The 24404-nt window shown below is 43.2% G+C and overlaps 1 protein-coding gene across 1 annotated transcript; it reads right to left on the bottom strand.

The window, feature by feature from the left end:
* Window positions 1-5419: 5419 nt before the first annotated feature.
* On the bottom strand, window positions 5420-21968 carry LOC146982226 (scavenger receptor cysteine-rich type 1 protein M130-like). The gene is made up of 12 exons (XM_085785554.1): window positions 21899-21968; window positions 18439-18471; window positions 17460-17762; window positions 14511-14825; window positions 14129-14422; window positions 12814-12969; window positions 12435-12725; window positions 7630-7944; window positions 7254-7541; window positions 6220-6549; window positions 5746-5828; window positions 5420-5640 (listed from the first exon to the last, which is right to left on the bottom strand). Exons 1-12 carry the CDS (start codon window positions 21966-21968, stop codon window positions 5428-5430), a joined length of 2691 nt encoding a protein of 896 aa, XP_085641680.1. The 3' UTR covers window positions 5420-5427.
* Between the last annotated feature and the right edge of the window lie 2436 nt (window positions 21969-24404).

The following is a 24404-nucleotide window of genomic DNA, read 5'->3' as shown; positions in this document are numbered from 1 at the left end:
ATGCATACATTATGTGTCTGTTAAAAATACTATTGTTGATATGATAATTCATGAATAATTGATTACATTTTATGGTTAAAACTAATCTTTTTAATGCATAATAAGTTATTGATTGTGTGTTAATATATTTTCTTGATTTCTGGTAATATATTTCATGTTTGAACTGAGAAGATGGTGAGATCTCATAAGAAACTGAGACAGAATCAGATTAAGTTCCTTACAACTGTGCACTTTCTGTGTAGGTTGTTTTTTCTGAACTACTGCCTGAGAAACAGAGAGAAAGAGCCGGTTGAGACGGCGAGCCCAGACCAGCGGTTCAGAGAGAGAGTTGGAGACGCGGTGTGGCCAGCTGCAGAACCTTCCTCTACGACTCCACGTCATCTGAATCTCACACTCCGAGAACAGATAAGAACAGATAACACACACAGTCCTCACCTACCCGGGTTAACGTAGTAGTAATTATAGAAATTGGGGACAAAGAAACTGAATTGACATTGATACACAGAACATACACATTGGATCCTTCTTGAACTGAACTTACCAGAATACTGAGTAGGACTGTCAATCCTCCCCTCAAATTTCTAATGCTTCTTATGTTAAATATTCAAATTATATTCAAATTTTTGGTAACCCTTTAATTTTCACTGCAATTCTACTACTACAACTTGTTATTACGTCTATTTTACTAGACTGTCATTTCTTTGCTATATTTCTTGACATTACTAAGCAATTAATTGTTATTTCTGGGCTATATTTCTCAACATTACTACACATTTGACCATTATTACTGGGCTATTTCTACACAATTAAAAGTAAGTTCCAGGCTATATCTCTCAACATTACTATGAAATTGACTGTTATTTCTAGGCTATTTCTTGACATTACTACGCAATTAATTATTATTTCTTGGTAATTTCTTGACATTATGACGTAATTAACGGCCTGTAAATTAAAGGGTTACCGATTATTGAACATGAAAGTTAGCAAATGTGTTGTTGTGTGACGATGCTAGTGCGTTCATGCTCAGGTGTTTGCTAGTGGATGGAGGTAAAGGTAAAGGGGGCGGAGCTTGCAGCGTTGCGACCACCCCCCTCCCAGTTGTGTGTTGGTAGCGCCCATGTAGCGAGGCTCCGACGACGCTGCAGGAGCTCTGATGTCAACAGACGGAGAGTTAGGATCAGTCCAGCTTTAGCTAAAAAGCAGGACCAGCAGGCAGCAGACAGTAGGCTACTAGATCTATAAATAGTAACTGTTGTTAAAATGACCACGATCATTTTTGAATGAATGTGAAATACTTATCGCATCACAAACGGCCCAGTTTTAAAGCTAAAGTGAACATACATACAGACATCATATGAAACCAGGAGACAGGAGGCATCTGTTGGTACCAACCATGTGGTGATAGCTAAATGAGTGGTGTAAAACCTCAATCCCCTCTCCCTGCTCTCTACAGCTACATCAATAAGGATCAATCACACATTTATGAACACATTTATACATTGTAATTAGATCTGTAGTTCAAACATCAGAGGGAATTGTTATCGTACTAAGAAGGCATGAAATGAACAGTATGTAAGGGTTGATGTGTTTGATTACTTTATTGAGCTTGGCCATCTGCTGCAGCCTCATGACTATGACTGGACAAATAATAGGCAGCAGTCATATTTACACTCATTATGTCATCACTTTATTAGCATTTTGTACAAATCCAGGTGTTTGCTCTTTATTCACTTTGGATGAGATTATTTTATTTCATTTTATTTCGTAAAATATCAGCAGCCATTGGCTATTGCATTCAACCAAAGCTGTGACCTCACCTTACGGCTGCTACTCTCCCAACCCAAAGCCCTCACCCCCACACTTGTCCTGAGGGTAACATTAATTATAGACTATTTCAGAAAAATAACTAAAAAAGACACAACAACAACAACAACAGTATGACAAGAACCTTATAGTTGCATAGATTATACATAGCAAACATATTCACATACGTGGTGCTTCACACTTGATAATAATAGCGATAATAATGATTAAAAAAATAGTAACTCCTTCCTCTCATTTTTTCAATCCAAAATTGACACAATTTACAGCTCCCTTCCCACTCCTTCTACCCCTCCCTCCCCTTCCCCTGCCACCCCTCTCCTCTCCTCCCCTCTTCTCTTCTCCTCTCCTCCAATTTTCTCCAATTTTTCCCTGTTAAAAGGGTTTCCATGGAGTTTTTCCTCAGTCGATGTGAGGGTCTAAGGACAGAGGATGTTGTTATGATGGGATGTAAAGCCCTTTGAGACAAACTGTTTGTAAAAACGGGCTATACAAATAAAATTGCCTTGCCATGTCTTGCCCTCCTATAACTGCCCGGGTCTTCTCCCATTTTCCCCCCCATCATCCAGCACGACATCCCAACCCTTCTCAAAGGAATGACCACCTCAACCTGCGTACTCGACCCTATCCCACCTAGCTTCATTAACAACTGTCTCCCCATCATCTCTCCTCTTATCACCTCAATCATCAACACCTCCCTCAGCTCTGGTACCGTCCCTCCCTCACTGGAACTGGCTGCTGTCACCCCCATCCTTAAGAAACCTGGTCTCAATCCCGACATCATGAGCAATTTCCGGCCAATGTCCAACCTTCCATTTCTCTCCAAAATACTTGAATGTGTCGTTGCTGCTCAACTCAAAGCTCATCTCAACTCCAACAACTTATTTGAACCATTTCAATCTGGATTCTGTACTCAACGTCGCACCGAAACAGCCCTTCTTAAGATCACCAGTGACCTTCTCCTTGCCTCAGACTCCGACCACCTCTCCATCCTCATCTTCTTGACCTCACTGCAGCCTTTTACACCATCAGTCACTCCATCCTCCTCTCCTGCCTTTCCTCCACCCTCGACATCCCCGGAACTGCACTCTCATGGACACAGTCATATCTCATCAACCGTCGTCAATTCATACACACCAACCACTGCTCCTCCTCCACTGCCCCTCCTCTCCCAAGGTGTCCCCCAGGGTTCGGTGCTTGGTCCCCTCCTCTTCATCCTGTACCTGCTTCCCCTCGGTAACATCGTCGGCCGACATGGTCTCCACTTCCATCGCTATGCCGACGACATCCAGCTTTACATCTCCACCAAATCCATCACTTCTACCACGCACGCCACCCTCGCCTCCTGCCTCAACGACATCAGATCATGGATGCATCTCAACTTTCTGAAACTGAACTACGACAAAACAGATATCATCATCATTGGTCCCAAATCCCTCACCAAATCTGCCGACAACTTCACACTCTCTATCGACAACACTTCCCTGACGCCCTCCTCCCACATCCGTAACCTTGGAATTTTCCTCGACAGCACCGTCTCCTTTGATCGCCACATCACCCAGTTAACCCGTACGGCCTTCTTTCATTTAAAAAACATTGCCCGACTTCGTCCCTCCCTTACCTTCTTTGCCGCTGAAACCCTTATCCACGCATTCATCGCCACCAGACTTGACAACTGCAACAGCATCTTTTATGGCCTCTCATCCAGAACTAGGGGTGGGCAAAAATATCGATATGGCAATATATCGCGATGACTTTATATCACGATACGATATCGATATTTAATATTTAAATATCGATTTTTTTTTTTCAAATAATAAATCATGTTTCAGACGTAAATCCAGAACGACTTCTGCACCTCTGCTCCGTGAGGTGTCACTGTACTGCTGCCTCAGTGTGTTGTTCATGCAAATATGTTGTTGTAACTTGCACTTGTATAAAATGGCATGGATAATTTGAATTACATTGTTTTGACTCAGTTTGTCCCATAAATTATCACTATCATCTGATGTACATACAACTCGGATTTTAAGATGCATAATGCCTTTTACATTTTTCAGTGAACTATGTAGAATATCGTAGAATATCACAATATATCGCAAAATTTGGATATCGCAATATCGTATCGTATCGTGACTCAAGTATCGTGATGCGTATCGTATCACGAGGTCCTTGGCAATACCCACCCCTATCCAGAACCCTCAATAAACTCCAGTACGTCCAGAACTCCGCTTCCCGCCTGCTCACCCACACTCGCCCCTATGACCACATCACCCCCGTACTCCAAAACCTTCACTGGCTTCCTGTTCCCTACCGTTTACATTTCACAATCCTTCTTCTCACCTTCAAAGCACTTCACAACCTGGCTCCCTCCTACCTCACTGCCCTCCTCGACCCCCACTCTCCTAACCGTTGCCTCCGCTCCTCTGATGCAAACCTCCTGTCGTTACCCCCCATGACCAAGCCCCGGAGCTGGGGCGACAGAGCCTTCAGTGTCGCTGCCCCCTCCCTCTGGAACTCCCTTCCCAAACCCATCTGCACCTGCTCTGACCTGTCCACTTTCAAAACTCACCTCTTCAAGCTTGCTTTTAATACCTAAATGTTGTCTGTCTTTGTTCCTAACTGTTGTAATGCCCCTGATGTTTTAATGCTTTTCTGTGCTTCTTGTGTGATTGTTTGTTTTTATTTATTTCCTGTACAGCAGTGTTTTTCAACCTTGGGGTCAGGAACCCACGTGGGGTCATCTGGAATTCAAATGGGGTCGCCTGAAATGTCTAGTATTTGATAAAAAAAATAAAATTACTGATAAAAATATTTTGTAACTAATTATTATTCTTTTTGAAATTATAATTAAAAACACCACACACAATCTTAAACAACAGTATTCTATACTTTCACTTTCTCAAATACAAATTGAGTTTGAATAAAATGCAGCATATCGAAATATCTAAGCTGGCGCATCTTGATTGAGGGCGTGGGGTCGCCAGAAATTTGTGATGTCAAAATGGGGTCACGAGCCAAAAAAGGTTGGCAACTACTGCTGTACAGTGTCTTTGAGTCCTTGAAAAGCGCTTTATGAATAAAATGTATTATTATTATTCATGATAATAATATTTTTTTTAAATGTAAGAGATTAATTGATAAAGAAAAACGATTCATAGCTTTTCAGCACTGTACTTTCAATCTCTAAACCAATAAATCAGTGAGATTCTGTGCTGCAAAAACCTGTTGATCACATGAGACTGAGAGGAGAGATGAAACCACAGAGGGTTTCCTCCTGCTGGATCTCAGTGAAACTCTAAAGGGAACATCTGAGGGACGGTGCTGGATCTCAGTGAAACTCTAAAGGGAACATCTGAGGGACGATGCTGGATCTCAGTGAAACTCTAAAGGGAACATCTGAGGGACGATGCAGGATCTCAGTGAAACTCTAAAGGGAACATCTGAGGGACGATGCTGGATCTCAGTGAAACTCTAAAGGGAACATCTGAGGGACGATGCAGGATCTCAGTGAAACTCTAAAGGGAACATCTGAGGGACGATGCTGGATCTCAGTGAAACTCTAAAGGGAACATCTGAGGGACGATGCAGGATCTCAGTGAAACTCTAAAGGGAACATCTGAGGGACGATGCTGGATCGTTGACTGAGCTGATGGACAGGTGTGTGGCAGCTGACGAGTCCGGAAGTAAGACAAGTTCCTCCTCTGCAGCCTGGACTCCTTCTTCTTCAGCTGGCCCTCCGTCAGCTGTGGAAACACCCAGGTTGAAAGACTGCAGCTCTATGGCCTCCTGTTGGACTGGACTCTGCCCCCTGGTGGCCTGGAGAGATGTGGCAGCACACAGACATGAGACTTCAGTTCAACACACAGGAGCTGAGAGCTTCATGTCAGACAGAGCTCAGGTCAACAGAGGAGAGTCTGGTACCTTAAGGCTGAGACAGATGACAGCGATCATCAGCAGCAGACCGAGTGGCAGGACGACCAGTCTGATGATACGACCTGTTGGATCTGATGAGACACATTCAGTCATCACGTTAGATCACATGACACGAGTACAACAGCTTCATTAAACAAACCTCAACATGTTTGAGTCAGTTCTTAGAGAATGAGGTCGTCTGACGATGTTGGACAGACACAACAGGTGGACAGAGTTAGTCTGAAAGGATGAACTGAAGCTTCTTGTCTCCTTCCAGCCTGTGTCTGGTTGAAATGTCTCAGGTGAGTGTTAATCACCGTCTTTACAGGCAGTTTACCAAACATGATCCTGGTGAAGCTGAGTCATCCTGCTGACGTCTGACTCATCATGTAAAACCCAGTTTCTCACCATCATGGTGCTCATGTACCTTCACAGAGACAATGGGCCCCTGAGCACAGACAGGTGAAATGTGCTTCAACTCACCTGAGACGGTGAGGGACAGTCGACGGCTCTCAGAGGAGAAGTTATGAGAGAAAACGTAGAGGTGATAAACACAGCTGTAGTTTCCTTGGTGGGCGGGCTCTGCAGCAGGAAACAGGAAGGAGGCGGAGTGATTGACAGCTGGCTGGGTGTAGCTGTCCGTTGTGTTGGAGGAGGTGAAGGTGAGCTGGAAGGAGCCTCCTGGGTACTGTGGCTGGATGGAGCAGCTGATGCTGAAGTTGGAGCCCATCAACACTCCTGAATAACCCTGCTGCTGGGCCTGGGAGACCCCGTACATGGAGGACACAGAGATGATTGGCTGGACCAGCAGGTCTGTAAACGGAGAGATGATTGGCTGAATGTTAACAGTCAGACATAGAGCTTTCTTCATTATTTAGGGTTAGGGTTAGATCCTAGATCATGGTCTGTGTGAGGGGGGGGGGGCTGCTTTATAGTACTTTTAGATCAAAGTATGAAAGTTGATTTGTTGAAAATGTTGAGATATTAAATGTCTTGTTTTTGCGTCAATTCTGGCAGGAAGTCACACAGAGAAACACTAGAAAATCCGGTCAATTTTCAAAATAAAAGCAATTTTCAAAATAAAATACAGAGATTGACAAATACCAGAGTCCAATGTGTGTACGTTTGTAGCCTATTTGTGTTTATTAATCTAAACAGAGCGTGAGAGCGGAACACACACACCTACACACATACACATAGGCTACACACATACACACACACAGCTGAGGGGCAGAAGCGCTTGTTCCTCGGTGCTAGTGCTACCATGATGTGCCACTGCCAAGTAGCCTACAGGTCATTCAATGGGCCAAATTTAAAATGCCCGCACACTGAATTGCCACTCAGAATCTCAGAATTAATTGAGTTAATTTTTATAACACGTTAATTTGCAGTGTAATTCATTAATCTAATTAACGTGTTAAACTGACAGAACAAGTTACTGAACATTTCTGTCTCCACAACAAAGGAAGGAAGACACTGAACCTGACTGTCACTGATGATGTCACTGATGGACTCACCTGAACAGGTGATCTCCACGGTGGAGGAAGAGGAAAGTGATGATGATGATGAACACTCCCTCAGGGTAGATCCAGACTGAACACAGTCAGTGTTGATCCCCCACACAGACCTCCTTGAGGACTCATATCTTCTTCTTGTTGAAACAGCAGAGCCACAGTCCAGATCTCTACAGGCTACAGATGCTGCCTTCAGGTTCCAGTTCCTGCTGTCCACTGGTCTCCACTCTCCTAGTTTCAGCTGCAGTTCACCTGCACAGCGACTGGCTCCTCCCACCAACCTGACAGGCTCTGAACACAGAGAAGAGAGTGAAGAGTAAAAGAAGTGAGTTTGATTCAAACAGAAATGAACAAATCCAACCTGTAGCTCCACTTGTACCTGAGCAGGTGAGTCCAACAGCTTTGCCAGGTGAGCAGCTGGTTCTAGTTGAGCCTGAGCTTCTACAGTCCAGGAGAGCTGACTCGTTGCCTCCACACTGGAACTCTTTGGTCCACATTGGAGCCTCCACTGCTCCATAGAGCGCCCCCTGGAGGACTGAAGGAGCCCCACAGCCAAGCTCCCTACAGACCACCTCTGCATCCTGCTGGTCAAAGTCATCTTCACACACTGAGGACCACCACTGGTCAGACTGGTTGGACTTGACCTCCAGTCTGCCTGAACACAGACTGGTCCCATTCACCAGCCTGACAGGGTCTGCAGAGAGAGACACAACATTTAAACTTTGATCCTGACCTTTATTTACTGTCATATCAACTTTAAACTCATCAGCATGTGTCCAGAAATGAGTTCCTTCTGTCCCCAACTCAACCATTAAAGAGACTGAAGGGTTAAAACAGTTGATGTTAAAGAAAATAATGAAGCAGAGGAATGAGAGGAAGACGACTCACTAGTGAAGGCTTCCTATAGAGCTCCGGGAGCTGACGTCACGCTGACGTCACGCAGCCCCGAAACTGACAGCGACGCCATTTTGGCAGGAATCTGAAGATTTTCGTAGAGTAGATGGGTAGTTGACATGACGCATGATTTTTCCGTAATCAAGTAAAAATATCCATTAAAATGTATTCTTCCTCCACATAACTCATGTCAATAATGCAAAATAGGATGTTTAATGTAACTGTTTTCCTTTTTGATTAAGGATATGTTTTATTCTGTCTTTATTTTACGATAACCATGGAAAAAGTCCTGCGGTGTGACCGTAATAAATTAGATATGAAAAATTAACATGTATAAAATAAATACAATCATCAAAATAATTGTTCATAAACACCTTTTGGCATTCATTTATACATATTTACTTGACTAATAGAAAGGTTTAAAATGCACAAGACTCCTATATTAAATATCACAGTAAGTTAATTTTTGTAATGAAAATGCTGTCCTGCGGTGTGACATGAAAGATCAGGGTTTTTAAACAGGCATTTTTTATAGACAACTATAGGTGTTCTTTTGTCAAGAGGAACCAGGAAGTGCCTCAGATATTGCACTGTCATTTGAGGATTAAAAGGTGAGTGTTAATCTCTCATTAATTTAACAAATTTCATACTTTGTGTCAAATGATCAACGTGTCCACTTTTGTTAGTCCTGCGGTGTGACAGCTCTACTTTGAGAAAATTAAGACATTTATTTTCAAAAATCACCTAATAAGGTTAGAAACACTATATTTATTCAGCTAGCAAGATGCTAACACTCAGCAATGTATAGTAACGATTCAAAATGGCCACAATTGTGTAAATGTCCTGTGGTGTGACAGTATTGTCCCACGGTGTGACACACCTTAGTCAACTGTGTTATGAGTTAAAAGCCTGTTGTTTTTAAAATGTAGGCTGTTTTGTAACATTTTATCATTATATTGTATTTTGTAAAGGTACCATGTACAATATTTAGCATAAATTTTGCCATTTAATGCATTGAATTAGCTTGGAGCTCATTTTTTATCTGCGGTCCCTTTGTTCCCCTGTTTTATCATTGTTTGTTGTGTATGAAAAGTAATTGGTCACTGAGAATTGTTTTGAACTGTTTTTTGTTGTTTTAGGAATGAGCAGAGAAGGACAGGAGGTACTGTGAAAGGCTGAACCAGGATGAGGTCAGGCGTGTGGAGATACTTAGGGAAAGAAGGAGAAAGTAAATGTGTCCAAGCTGTTCAAATTATAAGTTGTTTTGAAAATGTGCTTAAAATGTTGTTAAAATTCTTAGTCTTGACTATCCTAGACTTTATGAGTTAAAATAATTGTCATTAATTACAGTGTGTCTTGTTTAGTTACGAATCTGATGTGATGTCTCCAAAATGTTAACATGTCTTGTTCACAAATATTAAGTTTTGTGTTAAAATTCATATAGTTAGAGCCAAGAGTGAAACTATATTTTTGTATTTTGTCAGATGATTTACATAAATGAATGTAATTGTTCTAGTATCACCTAATAAATTTCTACTAATAATCGTATAGTGTCTCATCTTGTCCTGTGGTGTGACATCATGTCATGCGGTGTGACACCACTTAAAATAAAATTAAAAGGCTTTTATGAAGATTTAGTTAATCCAATCCTCATGTGTTTGTTTTTAAACAATGCATAATTTAACTGTAAGAAAAAACAGCATTTTCATCATAATATTAACATTTTGTAAGAAAGTTTCACTAGTGTGAGCAATACAAGAGGCTACAATTAAAGAATGGAACTGAAAAATAGCTAGAATAAGTTACCTGTGTAGATTATCAATGATAGTTTGCAGAAAGGGATCCTTAAACTTTCAATTAAAGTAATCTATATTTGAAAATATTATTATTATTTTTGTAAATTTTACTGTAATGTGATGTCACACCGCAGGACAATTTATGTCCGGGCATGTGAAAAAAGCTTATGAAAAAGTGGAAAAAATAAAAAATATCTGCTGAACACTAACAGTTCAAGAAAATTCATACTTTGAACATTAGAATTTCATTTAATGTCATTAATAATTTGTACTTTGTAAAAAAAATTACTGTTTCACCTTAGTTTGTCAACTACCCAGATACAGGGGAGAGCCGGGTGCGGAACGAGAGTAACAAAGCGATTTTCTCCGAGCCCATACAAGTCTTACATGTGTAACTTTGTCAGCATGTAGTATGACCTAACAGAACTGCAAAACATATTGAGGATACGTCTTACTTTGACCGAGTTACGTTCAAGAACCAGCCGTTTTCAGTGACAGAAAAAATTCACTCCGGCGTAATTTTTTTTCGATCGATCAGCTGTGTTTACCGTTTCAGGTGTCATAGTTATGATGGTTAGACGGATAAATTAGTCCTCAAACACACCCTAAAGCTTGACATGTCAGGGTTTTTCAGTATAGAAGCAACCAGGTTTAAGTGTGGGGAGTCACTGTGGGGAGTAACAGCTGTCATTTCATCCCTCTGCACACTGACAATGAGCCTGCCTGTCACTCTGTCGGTACTGCGATCACACTGTGTGTGTTAAACAGGATTAATTAAAACACACAACGATGTGACTGTATATGTAGATAGTGCGGGAGGAGGGCAGACGTGGATCGGTGGACCAGGAGAACAGCTGCATAACATTTTGGCAGTAAAATGGAAGATTTTAAGCCGTCTGTTCACATGATCTCACTTTAATTCCAACACATTGGACTTAATATATATAAAAACTAAATAGATTAAATATTACCGACCCTTATAATGCCCCCGGGGTGCTTTTCAAAAGTATCTCCGGCCGCCGGCCGCCGTCCCAGACCTGCAGTATGCGGACACAGCTAAGTTAGGCTACCTGATCAACTTTGCATCGCGCTGCTCTAAAAGCATACAGAAGCCTGGAGGGTTACACATGGACGCAGTCTGGCTTTGTGATGAACGTCCAGCTGTGGAATCTACCAGCAGAAACCTGCTGTATCCTCACTAGAAGGGTAAGTGTCGTATCATCCCAGTTAATGCAGTGTAGCATGGCTAACGTTAGCTCGTAGCTGTCCGGGGTGCTACCGGGGTGCCGGCCGGGAGCTCTCCCCGGTGCTGATCAGCCCGCGGCGGATGCGGCGGTGCGCTGCGACCGGCTCTGGGTCAGCTTGGAAAGGCTGGAGGCGAAGGAGACTCACATCTTGTATGTGTTTGCCTCTTTCTTTTCTTTTTGTCACCGTCTTTCCTGCTTGTGTCATTTTGTGGAGCACAAAGAGCATAAAGCCGGCTTGTGTATGCTTGTAGAGTAGTTGATCAGGTAGCTGTGTCCAGATACTGCAGGTCTAGGACGTCTTGTTCGGCGAAAATATTTTTGAAAAGCACCCCGGGGGCATTATAAGGGTCGGTAATATTTAATCCATTTAGTTTTTTTTTATATTAAGTCCAATGTGTTGGAATTAAAGTGAGATCATGTGAACTCAGACGGCTTCGGCGCTTACAGTCAATGCTTCGGAGCTGGTCAGTTTCCTGCCAAAATGGCCGCTCGAACGCTGGAGGTCACGTGGGGTCCGGAGCTCTATAGGACATAGAGCTTTCTTCATTATTTACCATACATGAGGTCTGTTCCTCTCCAGCACTGACCAGGGGGCTGCCTACACCTGTACATGCAGGAAGCCCATGGGGGGGGGGGGGGGTTGCTTTATAGTACTTTTAGATCAGCTGAACTGCATCAAAGTATGAAAGTTGATTTGTTGAAAATGTTGAGGTATTAAATGTCTTGTTTTCGCGTCAATTCTGGCAGGAAGTCACACAGAGAAACACTAGAAAATCCGGTCAATTTTCAAAATAAAAGCAATTTTCAAAATAAAATACAGAGATTGACAAATACCAGAGTCCAAAGTGTGTATGTTTGTAGCCTATTTGTGTTTATTAATCTAAACAGAGCGTGAGAGCGGAACACACACACCTACACACATACACATAGGCTACACACATACACACACACAGCTGAGGGGCAGAAGCGCTTGTTCCTCGGTGCTAGTGCTACCATGACGTGCCACTGCCAAGTAGCCTACGGGTCATTCAATGGGCCAAATTTAAAATGCTTGCGCATTGAATTGCCACTCAGAATCTCAGAATTAATTGCGTTCATTTTTATAACGCGTTAATTTGCAGTGTAATTCATTAATCTAATTAACGTGTTAAACTGACAGAACAAGTTACTGAACATTTCTGTCTCCACAACAAAGGAAGGAAGACACTGAACCTGACTGTCACTGATGATGTCACTGATGGACTCACCTGAACAGGTGATCTCCACGGTGGAGGAAGAGGAAAGTGATGATGATGATGATGAACACTCCTTCAGGGTAGATCCAGACTGAACACAGTCAGTGTTGATCCACCACGCAGACCTCTTTGAGGACTCATATCTTCTTCTTGTTGAAACAGCAGAGCCACAGTCCAGATCTCTACAGGCTACAGATGCTGCCTTCAGGTTCCAGTTCCTGCTGTCCACTGGTCTCCACTCTCCTAGTTTCAGCTGCAGGTCACCTGCACAGCGACTGGCTCCTCCCACCAACCTGACAGGCTCTGAACACAGAGAAGAGAGTGAAAAGTAAAAGAAGTGAGTTTGATTCAAACAGAAATGAACACATCCAACCTGTAGCTCCACTTGTACCTTTGCAGGTGAGTCCAACAGCTTTGCCAGGTGAGCAGCTGGTTCTAGTTGAGCCTGAGCTTCTACAGTCCAGGAGAGCTGACTCGTTGCCTCCACACTGGAACTCTTTGGTCCACATTGGAGCCTCCACTGCTCCATAGAGCGCCCCCTTGAGGACTGAAGGAGCCCCACAGCCAAGCTGCCTACAGACCACCTCTGCATCCTGCTGGTCAAAGTCATCTTCACACACTGAGGACCACCACTGGTCAGACTGGTTGGACTTGACCTCCAGTCTGCCTGAACACACACTGGTCCCATTCACCAGCCTGACAGGGTCTGCAGAGAGAGACACAACATTTAAACTTTGACCCTGACCTTTATTTACTGTCATATCAACTTTAAACTCATCAGCATGTGTCCAGAAATGAGTTCCTTCTGTCCCCAACACAACCATTAAAGAGACTCAAAGTCCAGCTCATCAGTCAAAGACTCAAGTAAACCAACCAACAGTCTGGACTTCAACATAATGATAATAATAATAATAGATTACAAAACAACGTTTTTTTTAATTGATAACTATTGGTGACTCGGATTTATTGATTGAATTTGGTTTGAAGCTATTATTTATTTGGTTTGTTCTTAGTAATAAATGTTGTCAAATTGAATGGCATATCATTATACAGTCATTTTTTAACTGTTGACGTTAAGGGCCTCCAAATAACATTTTGCTTAGGGCCCCAATTTGGCCAGCAGCTGCCCTGGTCTCTGACGTCTTTACAGCAGAAATAAACCAGAGAGAAATCTGTCAAACTCTGAAGAATGAGATCTGTCAGAGATGATGAGCTCAAAGAGACTGAAGGGTTAAAACTGTTGATGTTAAAGAAAATAATGAAGCAGAGGAATGAGAGGAAGACGACTCACTACAGTGAAGGCTTCCTATAGGACATAGAGCTTTCTTCATTATTTACCATACATGAGGTCTGTTCCTCTCCAGCACTGACCAGGGGGCTGCCTACACCTGTACATGCAGGAAGCCCATGGGGGGGGGGTTGCTTTATAGTACTTTTAGATCAGCTGAACTGCATCAAATTATGAAAGTTGATTTGTTGAAAATGTTTTCCTACATCTCCAAACTGTCTAAATGGAAGTGGAAAGTGGAAGTTAACTTCTTGACTAAAGTCGATGATGTAACATGTTGAGATATTAAATGTCTTGTTTTCAGACCTTCACTCACTTAGATACAAAAAGAACAAGTTACTGGACATTTCTGTCTCCACAACAAAGGAAGGAAGACACTGAACCTGACTGTCACTGATGATGTCACTGATGGACTCACCTGAACAGGTGATCTCCACGGTGGAGGAAGAGGAAACTGATGATGATGATGAACACTCTTTCAGGGTAGATCCAGACTGAACACAGTCAGTGTTGATCCACCACACAGACCTCCTTGAGGACTCCTGTCTTCTTCTTATTGAAACAGCAGAGCCACAGTCCAGATCTCTACAGACTACAGATGCTGCCTTCAGGTTCCAGTAGATGTTGATGTTGTCCACTGGTCTCCACTCTCCTAGTTTCAGCTGCAGGTCACCTGCACAGCGACTGGCTCCTCCCACCAACCTGACAGGCTCTGAACACAGAGAAGAGAGTGAAGAGTAAAAGAAGTGAGTTTGATTCAAACAGAAATGAACAAATCCAACCTGTAGCTCCACTTGTACCTGAGCAGGTGAGTCCAACAGCTTTGCCAGGTGAGCAGCTGGTTCTAGTTGAGCCTGAGCTTCTACAGTCCAGGAGAGCTGACTCATTGCCTCCACACTGGAACTCTTTGGTCCACATTGGAGCCTCCACTGCTCCATAGAGCGCCCCCTGGAGGACTGAAGGAGCCCCACAGCCAAGCTCCCTACAGACCACCTCTGCATCCTGCTGGTCAAAGTCATCTTCACACACTGAGGACCACCACTGGTCAGACTGGTTGGACTTGACCTCCAGTCTGCCTGAACACACACTGGTCCCATTCACCAGCCTGACAGAGTCTGCAGAGAGAGACACAACATTTAAACTTTGATCCTGACCTTTATTTACTGTCATATCAACTTTAAACTCATCAGCATACACCACTCACAAAACGTCAGGGATACTCCACTTTTGGGTGAAATGTATCTAAATTGTAAAAAGTTCAGTGATAGTATATCATGAAAGTAGGGCTTTTCAGTAGAAGTATGTAATGGTAATTTCTTCAATATCAACTCTTGACTTGCTTGAAGTAAATAAACTTCTGGGTGCATGTTTGAGTCTCCATCTGACGCTGTCTATGGCTTTGAGGGATGGAAACAGCCTAAGCAGCAGAACTTCAATCCGCTCCCATTCATCATTCATAATACTATAACCCCGCCCCCTGCTGCGCTCTAGGTATAAATACATTCAGCCAACTGGTTTCCATGGTTTTCCTCCCACTTGCTATTGAGTCCTGCTGAAAGGTGAAACAGCAGCAAACTAAACGTAGTTCATGTTCACACACAGAGGAGACCACTACTGTCTGGTTCCTTCATTTAATTAATTATTATTATTAATTAGTGTTAATGTATTCACTCTGTGATAAACATCAGTCACCGCGGGGAGAGAGGCTGAAAACCTCTGGACACACACCGAGGATCCTTCACAACGTTACACACACACTCTCTCTCCTGCCTCTCCACTGTAGCTGCTCTGAAGCAGTGGGCTGTGTGTCTGTTCCTCTCACGTCTAGGAGCCACTGGCCTCACCAAGACGCCTCTCTAAAAACAGACGTTTTGGAAGGCGGGAACACTGATGGCGTGTTACTGAAGAGGCATGAACAGTGGATGAACACCGTCGAGCTGCTCTCTATCTCGCTCCCCATTGGACCTCACGTCTGACGGATTCATTTGCATAAAGTTGAGCTGCGGTCAAGTCTGAGGAAAGGGGCTTGGACTTTTGACGTGTGTATTTTCAAAATGTGGCCTGATGGAACCGTTTTTCCAGGATTTTTAAATATCAGTTGTTTTTATTTAATTTTTTTCTCTCTGGGGAATAAGTTCAAGATAAAACACCAGTTATTATGGTGAAGTTAAATTTACATAAATAACAGCGTCTTTTTTACTAAGTTTGGCCCTTAATGCAATAAAGGCATTTTAATATTTATATTCAAGATGAATGCCTTGGTATTTTCTCTTTTTTTCTTATTACATAAATAATACTTTAAGATAAATAAGATATTACAATGTACAAATAAGTTCAGTTTTAAATGTGTGACTTATTAAATATAATAAGACTTAAACCTCTGGGTGGAGCTGAGCATGAGGAAGAGGGAGAAGCTGAGAGTTAATGGCGTGGAGTCGACAGCAGTGGACTGTGTGTGTGGTAAGCAGTGTTGTGCTAGTTACTGAAAAATAGTAACTAGTTACTTCATTAAAAAAGTAACTCAGTTACTTAAACCAAAAAGTAATGCGTTACTGAAAAAGTAACTTTTTCATTACTTTAAAACGTTTTTTTTTTCCAATGCTCCCATTAAATAAAGGTTGATTGAATTTAACCTCATTTCAGTTCTGTACTGATGCCGATGAAAGAACGTGTTTTTATCTGTAAAACTTTACCATCATCATCATCATCATGCTGCATGGTGTCAGCATGGACAGCAGCTTTGACCTAACAGAACTGCAAACAAATATTGAGGATACGTCACTTTGACTGAGTTACACTCAAGAGCCTGTTTTCAATGACGGAAATAAATTCACTCCAGCAGTAATTTTATTCAATCGATCAGCTGTGTTTACCCAGAGCGATCGCTCTGTGTTTAGCGCTTCAGGCGTCATAATTGGACTCTAACCGCTGCTGCTCGGTGGAGTGGCTGCTTGTGTCTCACTGTGACTCTGGAGCTGTGTCCCAGTTCAGGGGCTGCAGCCTGAACTGGGACACAGCTTCGGTCTGTGATTCTGCGTTAGCTACGTTACCTTAGCTCGCCGTCATGCCCTGACCTGACCTGTCCAGTCCTCTTCATGGAGCGTGTTTGATTACGTGTGGGACGCTAGAAGGTGGCCGCAAAGTGCTTTGTTTTTCACAGTGTTGCAGTGTGCTCTGTCTTTCTTTCAATTCAATGAAACTTTATTGATCGCTAGGATGTTATGGGAAGTGCTTGCCACTGTAAAACTCACCCAAAGGAACGGAAAGGAACGGAGTAACGCAGCGTTTGGTAACGGAAACGGAGTTACTGATTTAAAAAAAACAACGCGTTACGTTATTAGTTACTGAAAAAGGTAACGGCGTTACGTAACGGCGTTACTAATAACGCGCTACTACCCAACACTGGTGGTAAGCGTTGTGTTTGATCAGTAACGGACTGTGAACTGTTGTCGGACGACGCTCTGTGAGTGTGTGAGTTGGGACTCCATCACAGTTGAGGTGTTGGGTGTTCTAGCAGACAGGAGCTACGGGCTAACGGCACGCTCATCGTCAAGAGGAGACGGTGGTGATGAAACCTCCTGCACAGACGGGAGGAGCTTCACCTGGTCGCCACGGAGACTATCACCACCAGACCTTCACCTTCACTCACTTAAATACTGAAGAACAAGTTACTGAACATTTCTGTCTCCACAACAAAGGAAGAAGACACTGAACCTGACTGTCACTGATGATGTCACTGATGGACTCACCTGAACAGGTGATCTCCACGATGGAGAAAGAGGAATGTGATGATGATGATGATGATGAACACTCCCTCAGGGTAGATCCAGACTGAACACAGTCAGGGTTGATCTCCCACACAGACCTCTCAGAGGACTCCTCTCTTCTTCTTATTGAAACAGCAGAGCCACAGTCCAGATCTCTACAGACTACAGATGCTGCCTTGAGGTTCCAGATGTAGATGAGGCCACTGTACACTGGTCTCCACTCTCCTAGTTTCAGCTGCAGGTCACCTGCACAGCGACTGGCTCCTCCCACCAACCTGACAGGCTCTGAACACAGAGAAGAGAGTGAAGAGTGAAAGAAGTGAGTTTGATTCAAACAGAAATGAACAAATCCAACCTGTAGCTCCACTTGTACCTGAGCAGGTGAAGATTAATTACTTTGGCTCCATCTTGTGGTGGCATGAAGAATGACACTGATATAAAACAATGACAACAAGAGAGTTGCTATTACAATGTACATTTAAGTCACAACCTCTGACACAAGGAGCAAAGGAGCAGCCTTCATCTCACTGAGCTGATTGGGAAGCAGCCTCGTGGTGCGCGCTCCCTCACATGCACGTCCAGAGAGAGAGAGAGAAGTACAAGCTCATCGATAACTCTGTGTGCCGCACATAGATGAGACGTGACAGTGGAGCGACTTAAACCTCTGTGACAGACTCAGATGATCTGGAGGCTCAGTAAGTCAGTACAGTTGGTTGAGATGATCCTACTCTCCTATTCACTCTATATCAGGACGGTCAGTAACCCTTGTAAACTATCCTTATTGAAATACATCTACTTCTTTACTTTTTCACTCTAGGAACTCATTTTAAATGTAAAGGAGATGGTCTGTGACCAGGAAGGTGAAGGACCATCAGCTGGTGATCAGTGTTGACAGTGAAATCATTTCACCACACTCATCCATCCACCAGCACCTTCATGTGTCCTCATCCTCTCTGTTTACCTGTGGAGCTGTGTCTTCCTTCAGCCCAGAGTCCTGAGGAGAAAACCAGAGAGGAGACATCAGTGAGGTCTGTGAAGACAGCCACGTCACTAAGAAGCAGAAACAGTCGCACCATCACACAGTTTAGGAACAAGTCATTCTTAAAGGGATAGTTCACCCTAGAATGATATTTCGCTCATTATCTACTCACCCTCATGTGGACTAAGGGCTGGAAGAAGTTTCAGAGTCCACCGTCCCTTCTCTGAGTTACAGGGGGTCTTAGCATAGCAGTGCATGTCCATATAACGGTTGCAAAGGGACACCGGAGCTCTTCGTAAAAAAACACACACAAAAAAACATCCAAATACCTCCATGATGCTCGTATGTAATGTCCGTCTTGTGCTGAAGCCCCAAATTGCGTAATTGTCCCGAAAAAAATTAAATAAGTCTATATTTTAAGCTTGTTTGTAGCGGAAGCTTCTCGAAGCTCCTCTTCCTGGTCCGTCCAAATCTCGCGTGATTCGCAGTAACCGCACTGACGCCGGCGCAAATCACGCGAGATTTGGACGGACCAGGAAGAGGAGCTTTGAGATGCTTCCGCTACAAACAAGCTTAAAATATAGACTTATTTAATTTTTTTCGGGACAATTACGCAATTTGGGGCTTCAGCACAAGACGGACATTACATACGAGCAGCATGGAGGTATTTGGATGTTTTTTTGTGTGTGTTTTTTTACGAAGAGCTCTGGTGTCCCTTTGCAACCGTTGCATTGAAATGCACTGCTATGCCGAGACCCCCTGTAACTCAGAGAAGGGACGGTGGACTCTGAAAATTCTTCCAGCCCTTAGTCAACATGAGGGTGAGTAGATAATGAGCGAAATATCATTCTAGGGTGAACTATCCCTTTAAGTTGTTCTTAAGGAATTTCTTAAGACAACTGTCAGATTAATGAAGGTTCTTAGACTTAGAGCAGAAATAGCTGCGTGCTTTTCTTCTTTTTTCAGTATATTTTTGGGGCTTTTTGCTCTTTAATTGATAGCGTAGCCAGGAGAGAGAGGAAACGGGGAAGCAGAGAGAGGGGGAATGACTCGCAGCAAAGGGCCACCAGAGTCAGGATTCGATCCAGAGCCGGCTGCAGTGAGGATTGTAGCTTCCAACCTGATTCCTTAGTCTCTGCAGGGACGTGCACATGATTATAGAGGGGCAGTATGTATGCATACACAGCGCGTGTGTGCGTTTTTCAGGCCAATAACAAAATAAATGAATCAAGTTAAATGACAGTTAGTGTTTAGTCTGTAGAGAAAGTCTGCACACCTACAGGACTGCATCAACATGCTGATCTCAATGATTTGTTGACGTAGCATAGCTAACGTAGCCTGACACCTATATTAGTGGGACAATGAGCTGGACCAAAACCTCCTGAAACCAAGTCATGACTTCTCAACTGGTCGGTTCAGGCTAACATGGTATTTTTTCCAAGGTGCACATTAACATGGCTTGCATAACAAACAAAAAAATCATGGGAGTGCAAGTGGAAACTAGAAGTACAGGCTACACATCTAAAATGTGACACAACCAAGAAGTGACCACTATGACTGCTGCTGTGAATGTTTCTACAGGAGGAACAGCAGCAACGTCACAATAAACTCAACATCTGGAAACTAATTCACATAGTCAGAGGAATCACTCACATAGTCAGTGAAATCAAGCTGAGTGAGTGATTCCTCCTGTTGCTGCTGCTGTTCACTACATTCAGGTGATGTTAGACAGAGGAGGGGGGGCTTAACTCTTATTAACAAGCTGCTAAACAAACACAAATGGGCACTCTTCTGAAATATGACTCGTATTTAAGTACGGACTGCCGCAGTTTGGACCAACTACAGACCACGAAGGCTCTTTTTGGGCAGCCCTGATAAAAGCACATTACAATAGTCTAACCTGAAAGTCACAAAGGCATGAATCATTTATTTTTAATAATGTAAGAGTCTCTGCATCTTTCAATGAGAGGATAGACCTGATCTCAGCGATTCTTCTGAGGTGAAAAAAGGCCACTGTTGTTGTCACCTCCTTTACATGAGACTCAAATGAAAACGTCTGATTAAAGACCACTCCAAGATTTTTTACCTCATCATTTATAAGACACAAAGGTTTAAAGTAGGACTATCTCAAATTCCAATACTTTATTTGGCCACTAGATGGGGCCGGTGGTGCAGCGTATCAGATATAAACATCCTCGTCCTCTTTACACAGCGAGCCGTTCAGGAGGCGGAGCTAAGCGCCGGGCCGGCTTGTCTCATCACAAAAAGGAATTCTGCATTTGCTCCACAAGCACCACACCGTTGGCTATATGTTGTGTACAGATAGTTAATGCTCCCCTGGACTTATTTATTGCATATTTCAGTTGTTTTTATTGCTATTACTGCTGTATTTGTGATAGTGCTACTTTAAGTCGCTCCACTGTCACGTCTCATCTAGTATGTGCAGCACACATGGACTTCTCTCTCTCTCTCTCTCAATTTCAATCAGCTTTATGACTGTATATACAATATTGCCAAAACGTTACAACACTAGAAGAATACATGAATAAATCAATAATAATAATCAATCATCGTTGGCTATATCATATATCATGTCATATCATAAACAGAACACAACAGAACAAGTATCAGTTAGTTGACAGTGTAAATATGAGTTTGCAGGTAAAACCCAATCAGGAGCAGCTGCTCAGCTCTCTCTCTCAGCCCCTCCCTCAGTGAAAGACAGAGCGGAGCAGCAGCGGCTTTAGGCTCAACACACACACACACACACACACACACACACAACACCGTGACACGGTATTACAAGGAAATGCATACGGTAGATAACCATGGCATTTTTATGCTTTTTACATCCCCATGCACAACAGGAATTCATTTATTTATTAAAAACACATAAAAATGGCACTTTTCAATATGAGACTTTGCGCCCTATGTGTGCATGTGCATGGTCTCTGGTCACATAGTATTGGGTGGTTTAATTCTTACATAGCCTATAGCTTCTTTAGTAGTGTTAATGCTCATAAAATAATTAAAATAATTTTTAAAAACATTGTAAATTATAAGAAAATTGTTCTAATTCCAAATCATATTATACATATTTAGAACAGAAGAAAACATAATAATCAATTATTTTGCACAGTATCAGCTCTCAACTGTGCATGCAAAAGTTTGTGCTCTCCTGATCAAAATGTCTGTTAATGTGTTAAACAGTTCATGATTTCCAAAAGACATAAAGGTAAACATGAAACACTCTTTTTCAACATTTTAATCAGAAACTCACTTGTTGCATCATTGCGTAACCAAGTGTTTTCTTTTGTTTATGCTGTTATATGCTGTTCTTTATGTAAAGCACATTGAGTTGCCTTGGTATGAAATGCGCTATATAAATAAAGATGCCTTGCCCTTAACTCCCCTGTAATTCAACACTGTCCCTCAGTCCTACCTGAGCTCCACAGCAGCAGCAGCAGCAGCAGCAGCAGGTGATCCATGTCCATGTAGACGTCTGTCTTCATCTCTGTCTCCTCTCTGACTGCTGGACTCGTCCTCTGCTGCTCTGTTAACCTCAGCTTTTATCTCCTCACCATCTCATGTCACTACATCTTATTTAACATGGCATCACTTGTTATTTCCTGAAAGACGGTTTCACAGAAACACATCTGTGGCTTTATCAGGAACTCAACTCAACTCAATGCACGCATATAGTTCACCTGCTGCATATTGAGTCACAGATCAGACCCTTTAATGAGGATTTAGACTCAAAGAAATCCAAATGTAAAAACCCAGAGAGACAATGTAAGGGGGGTCTGAACTTGATAAGCTTTGCTTCCTTCAGCCCCTTCTCAAACTTGCACAGTATCATTATTGTTTTGTTTCTTTCTACATATACAGTTTGTCTTTTGATGTGCTTGTTTGAGACAAATAAAAAAATCAAATCAAATCAAAGAGACTTCCACACAACCTGCTGCTGGTTTGTTGGGAGGGAAACATGGAGCTGCTGCTGTTGGAGTTTCTTTGGGGAAGAGTATTAGCACCACTGTGAAAAAAAGCCCAGAATTCTGAGTTTAAAGTCAGACCGAGCTCAAGCCGAGTGTCCCGGCTCATTTTATAAATCTTTTGGCCTGGACCGGCTGGTGACGAGCCTTTCCTCTGCTTCACCATGTTCCTCTTTCAGGCCACTGTCTTCTTCCACCACTTCTGCCCTGTTCTCATCTCTATCTCGATGCTGCAGCTTTAGCTTTACACTGCTGAATAGTTGGAGCTGACATGTCCTGAGATTTTCAGCCTTCTATGATAATCAGCCTATCTTTTACAGCAGGTACACACAGAGAGAGAGACACACACACACACACACACACACACACACACCTGTTAGCCTACTCTGCTGTCTCTCTGGACTGGGCTGCGTAGCTGTTCCTTAGGGTTGAGGGAGCATGGACGGCCCAACTCGACCGGTGTGGACACGCTGAGTCTTTTTCCCGTTACAGGCTTGATGAGCAGCACCTCAGAGATTCAGTCAGTGCTCTACATGGGACGGCCGCTTTACCCACTGCGCCACGCACCCCCCCCCCCCCCCTTCCGTATGTCTTTGTCCCTTCTCTGGTTGGACGAACCAGACAGGAAGAAGACGTGGTCCTGGTGGATCTACCTGCTGCTGAGCCAAGAACGGCCGTTGGAATTGGATTGGAACTCGGGTAGGATCCAAGCAGCCCGAGTGGGTCGGAAATACGTGGAAAAACGTTGCCTTGCCTAAACAGTCACTTTCTCCTCAACTTTTAGTCTGTTATGTGTTGTTTAATTTAGCATTTGTGTCACTAAAAGTGTAGGATTACTTTGTAGAGGTATTTGCACTCCCACTCTGTTAATTAAAGAGTTAGTGTGAGCGTAGTAGGGACGAAAAAGCACAGTCACAGTGTTCTCTTTCTCTCTCTCCCTTAAGTAGCTGATGCACTTCACCAGGATAGTTTTTAAAACATCAACTTGCTGTGGCCGGCCATGTTTTCCAAGGTTGTGCATTTACCTTTGAAGTCGGGATGTCCAACTCTGATCTTTCTGAGTTCCGAGTGCAACGGAGCGCAGCATAAAGGTCCATGTTGGTGACCAGTTGGTGACCCACCAGTCCAGTTTTAGCCCTATTTTAACTCCACATGAATAATAGTGACACTGCAACAACAGTCATATAAAACACATACTACATGCTCTCCTCTCCACCGCCCCCCCCCCGCCCCCCCCCCCCCCCCCCACTCAGAGGTTGAGCTGCTGCCTGTTGCTGAGCAACCGACATCAGATCCCTGTGGTTTCTGTCACCGTGACGACCTGATAACATCTGCTGCTGAAAAACTACTTTCCACGGAAATGTTTCTTTTCTTTTATCAGTTGCACTTGTCGCAACGTTGCAGCTCCTCAAACGATACGATCAGTGTCACACACACACACACACACACACACACACACACACACACACACACACACACACAGCTCCTTTAACAGGGGGTGGGGGTCAATGTAGTCCAGTCAGAATAAAACCAGGAATCATTATTGACTGAAGGTAAAGCCACCTGAATGAGCACAGAAGTCACCTGTAGGAGCCCCTGCTGCTCAGTTTTAATATAGCCTAAGCCAGTGTTTCTCAAACTTTTTTCAGTCATGGCACCTTTCAAAAGTGCATAAAATCTCAGGGCACCCCTGTGTAAAAATATAATTCAAAATAACACTGCACAGCCTAAATGTAAATGTCCTGTTTATTTAGACAGGACAGTATTATTTAACAGAGCATAATACAAACTGTAAATGTAGGGTGCACAGGTGCCTCTGTAGCCTACATATGCACACACACACACACACACACACAGCCCCTGCTGCTGGGCCTGGGAGACCCCTTCCACAGAGCAGGACACTGTGCTCGGTCTGAGGAACCCAACACGACGTCCTCGCCCGCTGCAGCGACTCAT

Source organism: Trachurus japonicus, chromosome 8 (assembly GCF_045865225.1).
Source record: "Trachurus japonicus isolate A0001 chromosome 8, Traja_1.0".
In the NCBI taxonomy this organism is placed as follows: domain Eukaryota; kingdom Metazoa; phylum Chordata; class Actinopteri; order Carangiformes; family Carangidae; genus Trachurus; species Trachurus japonicus.
This window is presented reverse-complemented; position numbering and strand designations above follow the sequence as displayed.

Excerpts from the sequence above, each read along its gene's own strand:
- LOC146982226 (XM_085785554.1), bottom strand. The coding sequence starts at position 21,968 with ATGAAGACAGACGTCTACATGGACATGGATCACCTGCTGCTGCTGCTG. Across the intron at positions 7,945-12,434 it reads CGTGGAGATCACCTGTTCAG|ACCCTGTCAGGCTGGTGAAT; the intron begins GTGAGTCCATCA and ends CTCTCTCTGCAG. Across the intron at positions 5,829-6,219 it reads ACTGTCCCTCACCGTCTCAG|ATCCAACAGGTCGTATCATC; the intron begins GTGAGTTGAAGC and ends GTGTCTCATCAG.